General features: G+C 31.8%; 1 protein-coding gene across 1 annotated transcript in view; it reads right to left on the bottom strand.

Annotated features, from left to right (window-relative positions):
- The window catches only part of LOC129223054 (uncharacterized), a 149,153-nt gene that overhangs the window by 106,008 nt on the left and 20,726 nt on the right, over positions 1-22,419 (bottom strand). The window contains exon 2 of the mRNA XM_054857619.1: positions 20,475-20,502. Within this exon, the coding sequence (XP_054713594.1) occupies positions 20,475-20,502 (28 nt within the window). The remainder of the gene's footprint in view (positions 1-20,474; positions 20,503-22,419) is intronic.

Raw genomic sequence — 22,419 nt, 5'->3', positions numbered from 1 at the left:
AATGAGGAATTTAATCTTAAGAACTTAGTTGGATCAGTTAATCAGGACGGTGAAGGTGTTTTAGTGTGAGGGTGCATTACAGCATCAGGACTTAGAAATTTGGAATTTTTTGATGAAATAATAAATTATGCTGTTCATATAAATATTTTAAAAACCGATTTTAGACTATCAGCCCAAAATTTGGTAATCGGAAACAACTTTGTTTTTTTTTTTTTTTATCAAGGTAACAATAAGAAGCACACTTTTGCGTTTGGTGCCTCAAAAAATTGTCCTTAAGCTTGGAAATATCTCCTCAATTGGAAGATTTAAACTTAATGGACCATATTTGGAGATATCTGGTAGCTAGATTACGAAAATATACCATTGAAACGAAAAGCGAACTAGAAACAGTAAGACTCAATGTGCGACTGAACACTTACTCAGAAATTGCACACACACACACACACAAAAAAAGAAAGAACAATGAAATCCATTCCCAGACACTTAAAAGCTGTTGTTGATACTGCATGATATTCTACTAAATAATAACTTTGTAAAAAGTTAGATTATTTACTAATTTTTTGACATTTTTACAAAGTGCACAAAGACTTTTGTAAGATAAAATTTCCGGCAATTTTTGGTTTTTGATTTTTTTAAAATTATGTTTTAATGTTTCATTAAAAATTTTCATGTAGTTTCGTTAAAAATAGGTCATAGATCTTATAATAAAATACCTATTCAGAAATATTAATTGTAACCAATGGATAATGGCTTATTTCATTGAAAGACGTAGGTGTACGAACACTTTTGGGAGCCACTGTAAGTATCCGGGAAAGTATGCTCTTTTAGTTCTGGACGGAACTTCTTGTTAAAGATGCTATGAGTTTTTGAAAAGTTTACTGTGCTTAAGTGTTAGTTCACTGGTCGGCCTAAGTACTTTACTTCATTTTAACCTTTAACTATATTTGCTTCTTTTTTTTTTTTAGAGTTTATTCTACATTTCTTGCTTTAATAATATGTTTGTTCAATATTTAGTACAAAGTAAACTAGCAAGATCGAAGTCCTTTCTAAGTTTGAGTTTAGCAGCACTTTCAACTACTTCATTTCCATTAAAAAAAAAAAAAGATTGCGCACAGTAATAAAATTCATGAAAAAGTATTTCAACGTATTCTTCTATTTGCTCCGAACGTGAGCATTTTGAAAATTTGCGAGAGTTCAATGAATTTGAATGCCCCATCATGCCTTTTTTTGAAACAATAGGTGCACAAATCAAACATCTAGGAACGATTCGAACGATGGATAAGCACTTAGATCATGAAATTGAGCGTATCCGCATTCCCTTTCGAAAAGACTGCACTATTTATATGGATTTTACGCATTCGATGAGATAAGCATTGGCTACAGCTACGGAAATATCTGAAATTACATCTGCTAAGAGATCATGGTTTCTTGGAATCTACGTGAAATGCTTAAAATGCTTACTTTCTATTTTTAATTCTCTTTTTTTCCCTCCTTCCTCTTTATTTTTCTTAATTTTAATGTTGCTTTAAATCTATCTGATTTGCGGTAGTTTTTGGAACTTGTTTATGTGACGCCTAAAAAAAAAAAAAAGCCGTTTGCTTTAACTTATAAGCACTAGATTTTTTCTTGCATTTCCATTCACTATTAGTACACAGTAGGGTGCGTCTAAAAAAATTCAAAATGTCCTCGAAATTTAAAATGTTAAGCATATAAAAGTTGCTCCTGCAGATCCACATCTACCACAATTATTTTTATTCAAATCGAAAATTATTTAGATATGCCGCACGAGGCCAAAAGTTTATTTCTGGAAAAAAAAAATCCTTTATTCTATATAAAAAAATAAATAAATAACGACTTAAAAAAAATCAAATTGAATGATGTAAACGAAGGTTTGATAAAAAATTTTCGGGGCAAGAACAGGGTTGGCAAGTTTTTGCCGGGGGCGGAAAAAACCACGGTTTTTACAAAAAAAATAGGTTTTTGCCAGTTTTTTTCAAAGTAGCAAAAATAGATTTTGTGTTAACAACTTACGGACAGTTTTTTTTCCCTTTTTATATAAAAGTAAAAGCATGAAAAGATTTTGATAAAATTTTAATTTAACTATTTTTATAGTTTAAAAAAAATTGAGGTTTGACTTACTTTTAAAGTTATGGAGCATTTTTATTTGTAAAAATTTAAACATTAACATAAAATTTCAGTTTGTAACATCTAAGATAAATGATTAACTTACAATGAAAATGTAATTAGCTTGTTTATTATAACATTTTTTACAGAATCCTAAATATCTATATAAAGTATACTTAATCAAGATGCAACTATAAAATAAAAGAAATAAAAGTTGGCTCAGGCTGAAAAATTTTCTTAGCAAACATTTAAAATCTTAAGTTTTGCAATCCCAACATTTGTTATTTACACCTTATAAATTAGAAGTAACATGGAGAGACATAACTAAAATATTAACGTACATTATTTATATTATATTGTCACTATTTCTTGATTAACAATATAATGGTACTTTATTAGCAATTAGGTTTTTGCTGTTTTTTCCATTTTTGCCGTTTTTTTTTTCATTTTTGCCATGGTTTTTTCCACTGTCCCGGCAAAAATACCTTTTTACCGGAAAAAACCCAACCCTGGGGAAGAAAATAATCAGGCAACTAAAAATCATTAATACAAAAAAAAGTTATAATTTAGGAATCAGTTTTATTTACAAAAAAACAGGCATTTGATATTCCTCTCAAATTTTATACTAAGTACAAAAAAAATTATTTATTCGATACCACAGGATTACTTGAGCAGTATTTTTTAGATTACTTTCTCAGTAAAAGTCAGAGAAAGACGAAAAAAGCATGAAAGAAGGCTTAATGCATCTTGAAAATAATACAAAAAACAAAAAACAAAAACAAAAAAAAGTCTAAAAAAAGTAATTAAATAACTATCGAAAAATTAAAAATTGGAAAGTAGGGTATTGAGATGGGGGATAATGTCTGTCTGTCTGTCTGTCTGCCCCCCCCCCTAATAACTTTTGAGTGAATAGTCCGATTCAAACAATTTTTTTTTTGTTCGAAAGATCTCGGCCAGGACACCTCATTCCTATATTTTACTTTTTGATTTGAACTATTTTGTGTTCAATTTTGAACAGTTCAAAAAACTTAACATTAGTGCCTACGGGGAAATTCAAGGCAATTGGAACTGTGAAGCGAATTTGCTTCAAACAAACTTTGTAAGAAATAGCTTTTGATGAAAAACTTGTATATAAAATATCTTTTTGATTTGAACAATTTTCCGTTCAATTTTGAACAGTTCAAATCCCTTAACATTAGCGCCTACCGGGAAACTGGAAGTCAATGTAGATTCCGTATTTGAAGACGGATTTACTTCAAACAAATTTTGTTGGAAATAGCTCTTGACGACAAACTCCAGACTCCTACTCCAAGAATTTAGGAGCACCTGACTCCTGTGCCCGACAATTGGTCGAACTCCGACTCCCCGACTTCGACTCTGAATTCGTAGTTTTGGAAAAAATTTATACACGGAGGAAAAAGCACTGACTGCGATTCTTGGACATTCGACTCCGACTATACTGCATAAAGATATGCGCAGACGATTTTTTTTTTTTTTGACAATGAAAATTATTTCTTTAAGTTGACAGTTTATTGTTTTTATTTATTTTGGTAAGTGCATTAATTCATTAAAAAATATTTTTGGCAACAGGGGAAAAAGAAATGTTTTTTCTTTTTTTTTTTTTTGATATGATGTATTTACTCCTTTAATATTGCTTCAAATACACATTTCAAAATTCAATTCATACATTTAAAGAACATTTTAAAATAACCAACATGTTTTTTGTGCAAAACTGTCTTTTCCTTTGCAATTTGAAATTATTTTAACATTTTCGTCGCGGTGATTACAAGAAAGGACATCAATTAAAATTTAAAAAAAAAAAATAGTTTTTTCTCTTTAAAACCACAAAAATTACTGCAGAAGTAGTATCTTGTTCTCTTTAACAATCATGGAGGGTAGCAATACAAGAATATCTATTTCTGCTGTCTCAAATTTTTGTTCAAATCTCCTCAATTTTTGAACTCAAAAACTAGAATTTTGTAAAATTTGGAAAATTTTAAACTGTCTTGAAACGTTCAAGTGTTTTTCTTCATTTTCCTTAGTTTTTCAGAAAAAATCATTGTGAGGTCAAACACCAGTGGTTGCCAGTGCTTCAGTAGGGGACACTTCAAGTCTTTTGTACTTTGAAGAATGAAATGAACAATAATAATGTGATTTTTTGTTGGTACTTAATGTAACTATCTTTTTGAATCAATTTTATTCATCATTTACTTGAATTTAAAGTAAGTAATGTAAATAGAGGGAATGTAAGGTGGCTACTAATGAAATTTTCAGATTTTGGAGTAGCCACTGCTAGATCAAATTTGAGGTTTGAGAAAAAATTGAACAAATTGAAATTGTGACATTTTTAGAAATTGGGAAGATTTAGAAAGCATTGGACTATAAAACGCTCTTTGAGGTTCAAGAAAGGGAATTAATATTTTAGACCTACAGTTTAAAAATGTACTTCACTGTGGTCACTACTAGTGCGTTTTAAATATTGAAGTGGCCATTACTGAAGAAGTGGTCACTACTGGTGTTTTACCTTAAAAAACTAAATTCATTTTTAAATGATAAGCACATTTTTTTTGCTACTCTAGGTGGACGATGTCTACAAATGAGGACATTTCCCACTGTAAAACAAAATCGATAAAAAAAAAAGAGGATAAAATCTGTGTCTAAATAAACAATTATGCTAACTCATATCGTTTTTTTTCCAGTGTTTCAAAAATTTTAATGATTTGCGCCAGAAAGAGTTAAGGTTATCTTTTAAAGCAAGTTAAGGGGAAGCATTTTGGGCTTTTTGTCCCCCCCCCCTCCGATATGATAATACTCCTTAACGGTTTAGAGGGATGAAATACATTTTGGAGGAGTGAAATAGGCGAAAACAGTCAAGACCATAATAGTAATAATTCCGCAAAGGAACTAGCTTTCTATGAATGAAATGGAAAGTGGCAATAAAAAAAAAGAATGAATGTGTACTATTTTAGTTTTACCTTTCAGAATGTCTGACATTTGTGAAACAACACCAACACAAACAAATAACACCGTCAATAAACAAAATTAAAAATTATTCATGTGTATAATTAAAAAAAATCAGTTGCAAAGGATTGGGACAAAGTGGTGCAGTTTAACCGACATGGCTCAAATTAGCCTAAATGACTTGTACATCGCACTGTATTTTCAATTTTATGCGGTCAACTACTTTTTTACTTTTCTAGGAAAAATCGTACACCTAATACAACACTGCCACAAGTCCGAAATTGTCAATTTTGAGTTATATACATGTCCTGGTGCATTTTTATTAGTTCTATTAAAATGCAAGACAGCCACAAACGAAAACAAAAATTTTAACCTTATTTTTGTGATGTGTCAGTGTGTTACTATAAGAGTTTAAGCTAACGCGCATTACATTTAAATTGATTTTTCTCGAAAAGTAGTTTTTGCAGATGAGGCAGTGTTGTTCTAGGTGTGCGACATATAGATGACACTACCATGAAGAAATTTTTGTACGGAAGTTGATTATGAAGTTATATACTTGAGAATCGTGCTCGAAATGAAAATGAATGAAAATCATTATTCCAAACAAAACGACTCCTACTGATAATAGACATGTTTAATCCTCATTTGATTATACATTGATAATATATTCTGTTATAATGATATGAATGTTTGCTTGCGAATGCTTTTAACAAAGACCTTTCTTACAATAAAGAGCAAGAACAATGAGATTTCACTGAAGGGTGGATATACGTACGAACGGAAAGTTAAAACACAGTATAAAACTATCCGTTCAGCTTTTCTGAGTTCGTGCAAGCCCTCGTGCTCACTGCAGCAACATTCTAACTTTTTATGAGTTCATCGTTACCCTACTACTTCCTATGAAACCGCTAAGAGAGATTAAACGGCTCAGAGAGTAGGTGAACGACATTTATTTTGATGAATATTAAAGTTTTATTGTCACATTCAGCTATATTAATCAACGTCTAATTAACAACTGGAATTGGAAAATCGGTTTCGAGTTTAACACGCGAGTGGTTTTAGCAACAATTGATGTTTCGTAAAGGGCAAGCATGAAAAATTGAACTTTATAATTTCACTAATAAGGATATCTTTTACATTTAAACAAGGTATTTTAGTACTCAAACTATTGAACAGCAGCAAATAAAAATATTAAAGTAATAAAAAAATAATAACGACTGAAGCACTTAGAAGCAAAGGGATTTAAGTAAAAGGTAACTTAATTGTTTTACTGTAATTTTGAATAATTTTAGAGGTTTATTTGTAAGACCATAATCAGAATTCCATTTTATCTATCACTTTGAGTGTAATAGCACATTATTGCGTATTTTCAGTGAAGCACACAAGAGAGAGGTCCAGGGGGTCCGAACCCCTACCGTAGGTCACGCTTTTTTTTTCAGATTGATTATGATTTATGTATTTTGTACGTAGAATAATTTCAAACACAGGTAACAACAACATCAGTTCAAATAAGTGAAAAAATAAAATCCTCATGTTAAAAGATTTTTTAAAATATTGTGCACTATTCCTATAAACGAATTGCCTATAAGAAGCAGAATGGTGATTATAAATGAATACACTGTAATAACCATGTTTTTACTTTTGTAATTACAGATTAAAATGAGATTCTATAAAACTGAATCGATTATTTTAACTATGGGAAAATTAAAAACGCGTTAATTATTTTGCTTTCTGGTTATTTACTAAAGTATATTTCATTGAATAATTCTGTTTATTTATTCATTAGTTTACTTTTTACTGTTTTCTGTTCTCGTGAATTGATAAAATCAAGTCAATATGTTTGACTTGAGTTGTTATTGGGGTATGATATAGGAATGAGACTTTCGACCTTGGACCCTCACCTTGCAAAATTCCTGTGTACGCGTATTATAATGACTTTTTTTCAGTCATTAACTGTCTTGCAATACAGTGTAAATCAGTGATTCTCAACTTCTAATCCGGTGGACCAGCACCGGTCTGCGGGAATGAATTTTCGATTTGCTTGACCCAGTTCAATCAATGTATATATCGTCACCTCAGAGCAACAGTAAGACATCTAATCCCAGGAATAATACTGAGATATTCTACTGTTGCTTTGAGGCGACGATATCTTCTTTGCCTTACTAATATTTTTAATTAGCAGTACATATTATTTACCAACTTGGCTATTAGCAAACTTATGAACACCCTTTCATCTACGCAAACCCCAAACAGCATCAGAATGCGCTTCAAATAGTGCACTAGGGAAAAGAAGAGGGAAAAGAAAGGGAAAGTCAAGAAGTCTAACGTCGGTTTTCGCAAAGAAACTTCAGAAACAGCGAAACAGATGACTTCAATTATAGTCTTAAAGTTCAGAAGATGGCATCAGTGACAGCTGTCATGAAGGAGATTACCAACTTGCCCAAACCAAAACATATGTTTGGTACCTCAATGATTATCTTATTCGTCAGTGATTACGCATCAGCAAAATTTACCTGAAAGAAGAATTTTATTTATCATGTTGGCCAGGTTGAAGTTTAGAATAGAGTATCTGAGTTTTCGAAAAATATTCAAGAAAGAAAAATGACTGCTCAAAATGATATTGCTCTGAATAGGTTGATAGTAGCACCGATATTTCAAATTATGTTTTTCCCAACTACAACCATCATTTTGGGGTGCTATTGCAAGAACTGCAACATTATCTTTTTTAATGTTGAGCCAAGCAACTATAATGTCGTTGACTATGAAAATTATACTATTATTTTTTCCTATGTATTGCTTTGTGGTTTCCAAAAATTAATGTTTCAAATAAACATTCGTGTTTCTTCTAAAGTATTTTTCTATTTTTGCATCTCAATTACGGTTACTAATAAAATGGGTTATACTTATTATGTAGATTTTTTGTTAGCGTACTTAAGTACCTTATCGTGGTATCAATCTAACCCATCATGGGGTACGTAAGTACAAAAATACTACTTCTGAAAGTACAAGTTACTGATTTTAACACAGCAAAAATTTTCAAAATTATTCATCACATCGCAACATTAGAAAACTTTCTTTTATTACACGATTTAAAGTTTTGAAAAATCTAGGTATTCGTAATTAAAAAGGCAATATTGTGCAATTGGTACTAATATGCCCCGGTTTCCCCTAACTTCGAGACATATGTCTGCGATTCTAATTGCTGTTAGCGTATTTTTAAGTGTTTTTCTTTGCTTAAATGTTTTCTATTATGCATAATTATCCACACATGTTACCCAAATCCAGAAAAAAGAAACGGATAAAATTTCATAAATATGAGGGGAAAAATTAAGTTGATTCTGAGCACTTTGTTCCTTGCGAACTGGTTTTTGAAACGAAGGTAACTTGTTCGATTTTATTTACAAAATATTTTTTATGTGATTGCGTTTTTTTTTTTTTTTTGTGTGTATCTGCAAAACGTAATGTCTATGTTGCTTTACTCGAATAATATTTTTATCTATATGCGTGACCATTGCTGTCCTTGGCACACATTACTTATTGTTGGAGAGCGAGGTCAAAATTATTAAACCAATAACTTCATTTTCATCCATAACACAGTAATTACATAACAGAAAATCATTTAGGGGAAACATTTTCAAGCGGTTGTATATGCGTTTTCTCTTTTTTAACGAATTGATCCATTTAATGTTAAAACATCTATAGGCAGCATCTATTACTTTCATTAAAACTTTGTAATGCCACACGTCTTCTATGAAGTCATGATTTTATTAAATGACCAGTAACTTTGAAACACATTTTTTCATGAGTGAGGGAATCTTGTTAAATTTTTTACAGGCATATTTATTTAGTTTGTCATTAAGTAATTTTTCATTCTTGGGTATAGTACGTACATTCGTATGAAAGTTTTTGTAAGTGTGTTGGATAGTTAGTATTTTAATAATGATATGTATATTCTGGTAGATGAAATGAAACAACTGATTGTCAAAGTACCTAATTATTTACATCAATGTTTCTTAAAAATGAAAACAGATTAACAATACTTTTTCAATAAAATTAAATACTAGTGCTTCAAAATTTTTTTTATCTAAAGCATGAAGCAAACAGCTAACTTCCTAATGACAGCGCTTGAAAATGCTTACCAAAACCGGCGAATGACCTAAAAAGCAGCTGTCAAAAAGTGGAAAAACGTGCCCACGTTTAGAAAAATGCAATATAAATATCTGACAAAATTATTATTCACACATGTTATTGGACCTTGGAATTCATGACCTACACTTCAAATCGAATCAGGAATTATCACAGCAAGTGGTTGACAGTTGTTAGTGTTGCTCTTAAAGTGCTAAAGAATGCCTTTTCCCATTTTTATAACCTTCTTGCTTTCACGACACTGAAACATAACATTGTAGAAGGATGTGGGTCAAAGTGAAATAGTTAAGATTACTGAGATTTTTCAAAGTAAACAAATTGCAAATTTGTTTTTCATTCGATTATGAAAGATATTTTTGATCAACTGAATCAGTAAATAAAAGTTCGAATGAATAAGCAAAAAGATACTGACACAAAAAATGAATGAATAAATAAATAAATAAATACGCGAATAAAAATAAATGAGCGATAAAAGAATGAATGAATGAGAAAATAAGTGATTTACTAATTGAAAGAATGTAAATGAATTAGTTAATGAAAATGTAAGTGATTTAGTAAATGATTGAATGAGTAAACGAAAATAAGACTATTTCACTTTGCACCGCATGTCATTGAGTAATTTTACAAATTATTTAAATTACAAACAAGCTTAATATTAACTAAATTAATACTGCAGCGAATATTAGGAGGCCTCAATTAATATTTAATATGCTAATAACAAGAACCTTATCATTTTATATAATAACAAAAATACTTTTTGACTCATAACAAAATGTTACTGTATAAGAATTTTTTTTTTTTTTAATTGCTTGTATTTTCAAATGCTATCTTGGGCGGTATTTTTCCCTGACTGTAATAGACAACATGTACCACTACATAGTTCAAATATTACTAGATAAGAGGCGCTAAAAGTAGAGTAAATATTTCACCATTTCAATTTGCCCCGCTATTTCATTTTGCCCCCCATTCCCCTCCTTGCAGTCATAAAAGTTAAAAATTGAAAAATAGAAATGATTCTTCTGAAACTACCCCATTTTTTACAGCTTTTAAACTAGTTATTCCAGGTACTTAGTAGATTCCCAATTTCTCTATTTCTAACTGCCCCACTCATATTTTAATAGTGTCAAGGAGGCTACGCTTCCTGTTCTTTTCGCTCTTCAATCTCCGTTCGCCATCTAATTTATTTCAATGCCACACGGCGGCAGCAGTCCAATAATTAATGTGAGTGCAGTTAGCCATTCAGTTGACTAAACGATGCTCATAAGTGTATTTATTAAAAACTTCATTACAGTATTGTTCGCGAATTTAGTAACATTCTAAAACTTACTTTTATAGTATATGCAATATACCGTCATCCCGGTTATCACATCCAGTGACTGCAGTTTCGTCCTTGTTGTGTACTCAACAATCTGGAATAATGAACCGCTGGTGAGATAAATTTTCTTTATCTACCAGCTTGTTGGCACTCTCAACTTCAATGAGAAGACATCTGCATTCAGTTGGATTATTCATCATTCCAGGCTAATGATTCCACGATAAGGACGAAACTACAGTCGCTGGATATGATAACCGGATTGCTGGTACATTGCATGTAGTTCTAAACTTTAGCCCTGGCTTTAGGGTGGCAACTTATTGCTCTCCCCCTCCCCTCTTAAGCTTTGCCTTCAATTCACGAGTTGAACCGCACCATTCTGTAGACTCTCGCTGGTGTGATAAATTTACTTTATCTACTAGTTTGTTGGCACTCTCAGCTTCAAGGCTTAAGGGCGGCAACTATGCTGACATGTATTACGAGTTTTAATACGTTGATAAATGTTGGATGTTGAATATAAATCTCGAATCGAACATTATATTCAACTTTAGTTGAGTCAATTTCAACCTGGCAGCGTTGTAAAGGCTACGCAGATCCTAACCACAGCATTAAAACGCTGCCAGGTTAGATTTGCTTCAATTATATTATGTTTTGTTGAGGTGGACCAAATTAGACTCCATGCAACCTATTGTAAGTCGTATGAGTCATCTTGTTTTGCATTTAGTTCGACAGTAAGGAAACCACACCCATTATTCGTCAAGTCTCTTGGACTTGAAATTTATTTTTGTCCAACTTTTTCTGTTATTTTCATCTGGTCTAACTCACATGTAACGTCAACGCACGCAACTGAATTAATTCAACACAAACCTAAATACCGGAGCATTTTTCATATGCTATCAGTCAAAATCTCAACCATTTCGATCAATATCGTGGCAACGCAAGAGCGTCGTCCTTTCCGACGAGGACACAGAAACGGGAGCAGAAAATCAGAAGAAAAGATAATGAAAACAAACAGCTTATAGCAATCAGGTTATTTGCACGTCGTCTAATGTTGTGATGCGTCCAAGATATCCCGTTTAATTTCCAGCAGAAAGAAATGCGCGAGGTCTGAAAGAAAAATGATAAACGAACTTGATTGGAAAGCCATTTGTCTTGTATCCCTTTGAGACAGCATTCTTTTTAACTTCCGGCAAAATCAGGTTTGGAAAGGATAGTTCATTTCTTATTAATGATTTTTTTCTGTTGATTTCGTGGTTTTTTCTTTCACCTTCGGCCATGGTTGAAGTTATTGACAACACCGTGGAGGAATTTAAAATGTAAAATTTATGATTAATGAAAAGTGTTGGGTGACTTTTGGATTGAGGCATTGAACGGGAAAGGTGAAATGGGATTCTTGAAGTGATAAAGGTATTTTGATGTAATTTCATAACAATTTTAGGAGATGATGATGTACTATGAATTATTCTTTTTGTTTAATTTTACATAGAGTAAATACATATACGTCATATCAATACATATTGTCAATCCTAATACAGTAGTTAATATACATGGGTGCTCACGAGGGGAGGGGGGCATCGCTCATGACGCAGACTGCAGATTTGACATTTGTATGTGTGTGTGGGGAGGGGGGGGGGTAACTTAAAGTTTTTGACATCATTTTTTGGGAGGTATGTTTTTTTATGCAGCTGCATTTGAGGGGGTGTGCAATCGCCTTTAGGGTATGGACATTCCTGTGTAAGGACTATTTTAACAAAACTCTACCTCTCCCTAGAAGCATATTCTGGCTGGTATCCTACGGTATTAAAGATATTGACTTGTGATACTGAAAATAAACAGGTGTTTAATAGAGAGGTGATGGAGGCTTCAACCATGAACAAGCAATTTGATGATTTAAAAGCGTTGTAGAATGAAAATAAATAAACTAAGTGAAACGTTTTTCACTTTCATAAACTTTTTCGAGATATTGATTTTTTGAAATTTACCAAACTAAATAGAATGAGATAGATGGGCTGGTCATCTTTTGAGAATAGAAATTGATAGAGCTGTGTTGAAAGTCTTCAATACATTCCCTTTTGGACAGCGACGAAGGGGTAGACCAAAAAAGAGATGGGTCGACTGTGCGCACACTGATTTTGATATCATTAAAACCTAAAGCTGGAGGTCAACAGAAAAGAGGAGGACAGCCTGGCGGCATCTCCTACAAAAGGCCAAGGTCCGCAACAGGCTGTCGAGCCAATTATTATTATGATGATGATGAAACTTATTAGAAAGTAAATATTAAACAAAATAGTTTATTCCTAAGAATGTATAAATTATGTCTCTTTTTTTTCCGAAGAAACATGAAACGAAAAATTCGATGTAGTATTCTAAATTCCTATACTTTTGCTGTTGGCTTCACTCACCAAGGGAAAGCGTTTGATTCGTATCGAATTCAAAGGATGTTTAGCGAGAAGTTTGCGTAAAGAAGGTTGTAGGAGAAAAAAATAGGGGAAATCTAGGGAAAAAAAGAAAGAAAGAGAGAGAGATTACTGGGTAAAAGAAGCAGAAAAGAGAGATTTGAGTTGAGGACTTAGAGGAGATATTTTGCACACCTGTTGGTTAAATTAAAACTCAATGCAGATACATTTGTTTGCAAGAGAGAGAGAGAGAGAGAGAGAGAGAGAGAGAGAGATACCTGTACATGAATGAAATAAATATTTAACGGGGATAAAATATCAATCGTTTAGAAAAAAAAATATCGTTTTTTTAACGGTTTAGCTTCATATACTTCGATTATTGGTTTATGTTTTAGGACAAAAACTTCTAATTATTTTAGAGATGTGTTAATGTATTTTTAAGTTTTTATTATTAATAAAAAAATAATTTGCAACGAAATGGTCAGAAATAAATTGCTTAGTTACAGATAATTTGTATAGGAAGGTCTTGAGGAAGAGAAGGTTGATTTCGTTTGGGTATACCAATTCTTAAATCTTGGCGGCAATTTATTTTTGGAAGACCTTATTGTGTTTCCTAAACTTTCAAAGTTAAAAAACTCCTCATCTAATTTGTATTTATTTTTACACAATGCTACAAGAAAAAGAAGAAAAAAAAGATGTCTCATAATTTAAATCAATATTGTTTGTTTAAAGCAATTTTGCAATGTTTGCGTAAAGTGCTTAACTAATGGCAGCGGCGTTACAAGCTCTGGTGTCATCAAGGACTTGTAACCTTATATTGTAACCCTTTCTCTCCATCCAAAAAAGAACCTTTAAGTTTTCAGTAAACCTAAATACAAATCATACGAATTTTCAGGAACTAGACACATGCGTAAATTTCCCTCTTCTCGCCTTTTTGTGCTTCATATTCATTGAAATTGGATAGATTAATTATAAGTTTAGAAAAATTGGCAGAAACTTTCCAAGTTGAAGTATTTATATTTCTCATAAACTTAAATCTATTTTGGGTGACCCCCCCCCCCTACCCCGCCCCAAGGAAGTTACTTGGGACTGACTGCCAACCTCCTCTTCCTCCCGCACTGACGCTACTGCTGATGGATACACGTGGGAATTATAGTGAAAAACACATGCAACTTAATTTACTTTGCAAATCATAGCAGAGTAGCAAGTTTTATTGCTTACCCTTTCAACACAACATTCATTAAACACACAAGTCATTGAAATGTACTAGCCCCGTTTGTATCATATCAAAGACATCAGTAAACTCAAGGGGAAATATAAATACAAGTGAATTATTTTTACTTTCTTCATAATTAGCACGTCAGAGAACTCAGATAACTCCTCTGAAGCACTTTCGATTGTTCACCAAGAACAAAAATAATTCGATAACTTCCGGCAACTCTTGTTCGGGCAGTTATGTTGATGCTAATCAAAGGAAATAATAGGAAATGTAGGATGCATGACCTTTGTTTTATAACTCAGAAGAGAAAGGGTGAAAAAGTTGCTTACAAGAGCGTGGTAGACATATTCACTCCCCAATTAAGAGCCACAGCAGTATAATAGGTGTAGAACACATAACAGTAAATGAGGTAACTCTATAGAAAATAGTATTAAATGACAAAGGGGAAGTATTTATGTAATGATACCATGGATGAAGGATAAAAATTTGTAAAGTCAATACAATGTTGTAACAACTTGTAAGTTTCAAAATTTCGTCACAATTGAAAGCAAGCGACAGCATGAGAGGAATTATTTTTCAGAAGAGATGCTACTGGTAACAAAGATACCAGTCACATATAATATCTGTAGATTTGAATTATGTCTGTGAATTTAAATTATTTTGAACTGACTAATTCGAGCAAAAGTTTTATAATGCGGCTACTTTTATAGTCAGCACAAATGGTGCTAATAGACGAAAACAAGTGACAGAATGAGAGGAATTACTTTTCAGAAGAGGAACTATTGATAACAAAGATAACTGTCAGATAATATCTGTAAATTTAAATTACGTCTGTGAATTCAAACTATTTTGAATCGACTAATTCGAGCAAAATTTTTATAAAGCGATTACTTTTATAGTCAGCACAAATGGTGTTAATGGACGAAGGACGAGTTACTAGAAGACTACGTCGATGCAAATTGGTCATTGAGTTTTGTATAATTCTTATGCTGTTGATATATTCTACATTGTTCAGCTGTGTTTGATTATCTGTGTTTGTGTGTTTGTATGTTGCTTATCTGTATGTATATTGTTCATGTATTTTTATGTGGATGGCGGAACTGGCCTCAGAGACGTATTAAACTGGTAAATCATTAAGTTGTAGTAACTAAGTAAGGGGGACCCTGGGGTAAGATTGTAGTACAGGAAATTTGAAATTTTAAGATTTTGATTTTCGAACTTTTGAATAATATCAATGGCGGAAAAACAAACTACAAGTGAAACTTTATGTTTGAGTTTATAGCTCTTTTATTTTTCGTACCAATGTAACAACGCCAGAGTTTAATTACACATGTTTACTTGTATTTCACACCATCTATCTCATTCCTCAAGAAAATCCTCTTCATTGTTTTGCAGAATAAATGAAATGTTTTATGCATGACCGAATAAAACTCAACCACCAAGAACACCGAGATGAACAGACAATTTCATTATTTTGCACTGAAATTGTTTCAGTTTCACCGACTATTCAAGAAAAACCACTGGCGATTTGTTACATTATTATTATTATTATTATTATTATTATTATATTATTATTATTATTATTATTATTATTATTATTATTATTATTATTATTATTATTATTATTATTATTATTATTATTATTATTATTATTATTATTATTAATAATATTTTATTTACTATTATTATTATTATTATTATTATTATTATTATTATTATTATTATTATTATTATTACTATTATTATTGTTGTTGTTATTATTACCATCATCATCATCATTTTAATTAAGATTAGTGAAACAAATGAAATTCATATAGGTTTTTACGCAGCTTAAACAATCTAACTTTTAGACCTACCGTTTCTCTAGAAGGGGGTATGCTTCCCTTATTTCCCACCATGGAGGGAAGGGGGGTAAGATAAAAATTTAAAGAATGCATTGATCTTTTAAACAAAACGATGAAATACAGATTTGAAGTTAAAAAGCTAGGAAGGCAAGAAGACAGAGAATCAAATTTGAACTCTTCATGTGAAAAGAGAAACACATTCAAAATATTGAATACCCCCCAACCTTAGATGGTGTTCCCCTTTCAAATCCAGTGCTCTATTAAAATTTGTTTTTCGAACTATCCTGAAGAATATTTGTCATGAAGAATTAAACACTTTAATTACATAATCAAAGGTTTATATTTATGTTGAATGAAAAAGTTATCTTATTTTAAAGTTATAAGCAAGATTTATACACACGTAAAACATCAATACCAATAAGGGTGGAGTGAAAGGTCAAATTTGAAAAACGAATCTGCGCGGGGTTCCAATGTATGTTATCTTTTGTACATACTGTGCAACTTTTTTCAATCCCAGTTAATTTCTTCCTGTGCCCCATGACGTTTGGAAATTAGAAAAAAAAAAAAAAATCGATATATCCGTCGGCGAGAAGGGATAGACACCAATAGGTTTTGAGTTCAAAGTTATAAGTAAGCAATGAGTTCAAGAATCAATTTTAGGGATTTGGAGGTAAGCAATAGAGATAAAGAATAGTGGGACTTTACTTAGCTACCCCTTTTTGAGTTAATAAGAAAGCAATTTTTACTCCAAGGGGACTGCCAAGCGTCATTATAGTAATCTTCATTCGTCATTTTAATAATGAGAAAGCAAGATAAGAATTTTATTGGTTTGGTTTCCCGTCTCATACTTTGAAAAGTACTTTGAAAATGATGCTATTTTCTATTCTTATAAAATTAATTTCATAATGTATAAAATCCTAATTAAACGTTCTCATCTCACGCATAAAACGAAAAAAATATTCGACAAATCATATACTTCGGAGCATCCCCCAAGCAAAATGAAGTCAAACCTTCCTTTTAAATAAGTCCTCTAAAAATTTCAAAACCGTAGTTTACGCCATGAATCCCTCTCCCCCTTGCGTTCACCCTCTAAAAAAATAATAAAATAAAATAAATAAATAAATAAGTAAATTTAAAAAAATAATAAAAAATAAATAAAAATTTTTTTTGTAAGATTTAGTAATGATTTGCTACTTTAATCAGTTGCTCTCATGAACCGCTACGCTTAAGGAACTTAGCACAAAGGGCAAATAAGGAAGTATGAAAATACTGAAAAAATCTCAAGTAAACTTTACTATGCAAAAATAATTTAACTAATCTTTTCTTCCAGTTGTTACGGTGAGAGACATTTTACCTTCAGAATCAACAGAGGATGGTAAACATCAATTACGCATTTTGTTCCGGTTGGAAATTTGCTCGCGGAACATCTCGAACAGTGCCTTTCTCTTCCCCCTGCTCTTCACAAACTGTAAAGTTGCTACTGAATATTAGATTTGAGAATACGGTAGTGAAAGTCTGCCGAGTTTTTCCATAAGGTAAAGAAAATAAAAGTTTTTCCCCCCTCTACATTCGGAGTTTGCAAAAAAAAAAAAAAAAAAAACCTTCTAAAAATTAGCATTTCTTGTAAAGTTTTTTCTTAAAAGCATGCAATTTATGAGTATTTTTTCACAGAGTCTTTGAAACATTGTTTTGAAAGGAAATGATTTTTAATAATGCTTTCCTTTCCCCACTTTTTTTTCTTGAAGTCGGCGATGTACCTGCTTCTCAAAATGACTTTAAAAATTATTTTTGAAAGACAATGATTATGAGCAGATACGGCAAAAATTATGCATGTCCATTGTCCAAAGGTAAATGTAACAAAAAAAAAAGTGAGTGGAGACAATTTTTTTCAAAGCTATAAAGTGGGCAGCACTCATTATTTCATTACGTATAACTAGGATTGCAATACCGGTATACCGGTAAATAGAGAACCGGTATTTCGAGATATTTTCAATTTCGTCGTTATGGTATTTCTTGAGGAAAAATACTGCAACTTTCGGTATTAGCTGAAAAAATAAATAGTTTTTATTCAAAGAGTTTTCAATTTAACTTATTATACCTGTAGTGTTAATTTAAATGTGTATCTATTTTTCGACGAAACAATACCAAAAATCAATCAACTCATGCAAATATTTGGCTTCGAAAGCACGAATTAATCGAATATCTATGTGTAGTTCTGTCTAGCTATACAGCATAATTCTTGACTAGGCAAAACCACAAAGTGTCAACAATAATTCGATAAATCACTAAGAGTTGAAACTGGCGCAGGAGCAGCTCGATTTCAACTCTTCATCGTCCACGCTACGAACATCAATGACTATCATTTTCCAGTAAATAAAATTATCTATAATTCAACTAGAACAAAGGAAACAAGCATAGAGAAATGTGACCTATAATATCGGCAATGCAGTGAATAAATCGTTCCAACGATTGCAGACCGCTGTCGCATATCTGGATTCTAGAACAAAAGCTGGCATCGACGCATTGTTCTAAAAGATCACTTGAAATCAAAACAGAAACAGATAATGATAGGGATCCTTGACATTGGAAAGTCATTTTTCATGGTTCTTTACGGTCTTCATTCTAATTCAGCAAACAATCGGTATTCTTTTGTCTGACCATGATATTCCGACGGAAGATCTTTGTCAAAAATATCTATGCAACCGTAAAATTCTAAAAAAATTCTTCCCCGGAAATGAAATGTGCATTACATATTTATTCATGAAGAAATCTTCAGTAAACAAATTATCAATTTGTATAAAAGTGCACTCGACTCGCGTCAGCTGGAATATTATTTGGGATCGGTAAACATCTAATGCATTTGACAAAGACTATATGAAAAACTTGAAGCTTTCCTTCTCGAGAAACTGTATCAAATACTTTGAAAATGAACATTTAGAGTTTCAGTAAAACTTCACTCAATTAAACAGCTTCAGTATCGAAATTATAGTGGCGGCCGTTCATGGGGGGGGGGGGGGGGGGGGAGAGGGGGAGCTGGGATCCCATGACTTTCAGTTGTCGTTTTTTTTCACCCCCTTCCCCATTTTTTAGACCCATTCGCCGCCTCTGCTCAGTGAAATAGTCTCGCATGTCAGCCGGTAAGAAACAAAGTGAAAGGTGGTTAAACTTTGGTCCTCACGTATTTTACCATTGCAAACGTATTACCTTTTTACAAATTTAAGATATTTTGGGGAATTTATCGCTTAGCTGTTTTTTCTTGATGGGAATCGTTATATATTTCGGCTCTAGGTTTATTATTTCCCAATAATAAACCTAGGTTATGTTTTGTTATTTCCCAATTTTTGCTATTTATATGTCTCTTCTTCTACCTTGTTGCTTGTCTCGAAGGACTTTACAACCCCAAACTCACACTTTTTGTTTGAGACCTAATGGTCTGCTTTTCTATCTCTACAGAAATCTTCCTACATGAACTAACAAATTTGTTATTATTTATAGGTGTAACGTTTTCTACCCTTATGTGATAGTATCAGTCCAATAAAATAGTAATCTCACTTTCGTAGAATAGAAAATTGTGAAACCAGAATTAGAAATACCGTTTATTATATACCAAATATCTCAGCAAATCTTATTTATTTATTTTTTTTTTGTTCCATTTTCTGAATTCTTGCCCAAGCAGAGATTTTTTTTCCTGGGGAGAGCGCGTGAGGAGTCATAGCAGTCTAATCACTTTATATTTTCACGGTAAAGCTGACAATATGGTTAAAACAATGAACTTCCACATCCTCCTTGCTACTCCCTTTATTATAAAAACAATAAAATATAGATTCTAAAAAAGCTTTTTTTTTTTACATGTGTGTACAAAATATTAAAATACTGTTGGGTCAGGAAAACTCAGCTTAATATGGACCAAAAAGTGAATGATTTCGTGAAAATGCCACATTATTGGGAATGCACACGCAAAGGTTTGTTACACTATTTTCTTTTTCTTTTCTCGTCTAGCCAGAATAAAGTGGCCGAGTTTTCTATATTCGGTCTTATCATATACTGCTGAGTTCTTGTGACTCTACTGGAATTTAAATGTGCGATAATTAAAGTGCAAATGATAGCACAAAAATTCAATTTTATTAATACGTACTTATTTCTGGTATTATATACAATTTGTAATACCTTCATGTAATTGATTTTTACTTCATCTTAAAAGATTAAATATTCTACTTCCCATATTTATGAATGCTAAGATACCCTATTCTAGTTCTAACACACTAATATTATAAAACAATGACTTTTTTGCAAAATACCTTAAAAATAGGGCGCACATTCAACATTTTTGTAAATTTGGAGGGGGGAATTGTACTAAATACTAAAATAATACTTTTAAACTTGGACACTTGATGACATTTTGAAATTAGGAGCATCAAACAGAAGCAAACAAGAAGTACTATAACAGAATTTGAAAATACGAAAGTACTCACCATCAGGACATTGTAACAGTGAATTTGCCTAAAAAATAAAAAGATCTCAGTTAAATATTTAAAAATAAAAAATGATGACGCAAACAAAATATAAAAGAGAAAAATAGGATGTGAGAATGTACTCTTAGTTATTCTTGCATAAATTTTCAATACACTGCATTTTTGACAAAGCATAGGTTTTAAATTGTTTATTATCCTATGGAGCTAATATGTAATTATTATTGCGCCATGTCAAAAGTCAGATATTCCAACTAAAACATAAAAATTCAAAATTTGAAATTCTGTAAATTATGAGAAAAAAAAAATCACACAAAGAATACATGAAAGGAAAAAAAAGAGTAAGGCTTGAAAATAGACATTTTATTCAAAAATAATTTCAAAAACTATCAGTAGTTCCACCAGGAATTTTCAATACATTACATTTTAACAATTCATTAGTTTTAAACTTAATATTTAGTATGCGTTTCAAGTAAAGATGAAGTTAGAGAGAATTTCACTTGCACAAGGGCTAAATTGTTAGATCTAAAATCATAGGTGATTTTTTCAGTGACGTTTAAGTGGTGTCAACAGTCAACTAAACCTCAATCATATCTTAGCATCATATCTTAGCGAAATCACTACCAGCTTAGTGAAAATGGGAGGTAGAGCATGATAACTCCCATGAAGAAATAAAATTGCATATATGCACACATGTCCTACGCTACAAGTGAAACCCTCGGTAAAAAAATTCTCTCTATGATACTGTTAGCACCACTGGTGAACTAGTACTTACTAGCTGTCAATTGGTGATGAGATTTCATTGATTTCAAGCGAAATCGACATTCAATTTTCGATGCATTTATGCTGTTGTTAAACACGACAAACTGTCAATATTCGTTTACACCTTACATCCTTACAATACGTTCTAAATTTCCCCAAGGAAAAAAAACTAATCAAAAACACGTGCGGAAAAAGGAAGATAGCCTTGCATTTGTAATTAAAAAGAAAAGAAGAAAGAAAAAGTTTAACTTTTTCGTTTTTATTCAAGCAAAAAAATGAAAATGTTTAATGAGAAGAAATATTTCAATTTAATTTAGGAAGGTAAATTTAAAAGCAGAAAGAAAGAATTATTATTTGTATTAATGAAATTTTAGAAAAATCCTATAATGTCTCATATGAATGAAATAAATTTACTAAATGAAAGGAAATGACATTTATTCGTAAATGCAATATTTTTTATATTTTGCTGATGCCAATTTTAGGTGCGTTATAATGCACTAGAGTTGACCTTTACCTTTTGCATCAATTCAAACCAGCGTTTCTCAACCTTTAAGCATTAGAAACTCAGTTTACAGTCTTAATATTCACCACCCTCATAAAATAATATAAATAACAATACATTTTGAGTACTTTGACGCTTAAAGTCGAACTTCTATCATAACTAAAAATCTGCTTCAAAACTGATTTTTTTTAAAAATATTAAATAATGGATTCGCACAGTTTTCATTAAATAGTAATATTTTAGCTCAATGTGAGTTCACACTAACTCATGCTAGTGCCTCCTCTTTAGAGTCATCGCATAGCCCCTGTGGTCGTGCCCCATAGGTTGGGAATCGTTGGTTTATACAAAGTTACATTATTATTGTCCCAGTAGCAGAATCTTTCTAGACAGTCTGCGACACTATTTTGGCAGTTGAAAATAATCTGCAGCATTATTATTAGTTTTATTTTTAAGTTTTCATAAAACACAGACGTCCCTTGTAAAGGTCAAGACTCGGAAATTTTCCAACGGGCCAACGGCCACTGACTCGAAAAACTTAGTGTCGGTTTTGTCGCCGAGTTTTAAAGCATAAGGGGGGAGGGGGGGGGGGCAGTTTTCACTACTTTCATAAAAATAAAACTCAATACATATTTATTTAAATGTGGTAAATTTCATTTTAAATAGGTTTTCGAATTTTTTTTCAAA

The sequence above is a fragment of the Uloborus diversus genome, chromosome 5, assembly GCF_026930045.1.
Source record: "Uloborus diversus isolate 005 chromosome 5, Udiv.v.3.1, whole genome shotgun sequence".
Taxonomy (NCBI): domain Eukaryota; kingdom Metazoa; phylum Arthropoda; class Arachnida; order Araneae; family Uloboridae; genus Uloborus; species Uloborus diversus.
Note: the sequence above shows the minus strand (reverse complement) of the source record. Positions and strands in the feature narration are given on the sequence as shown.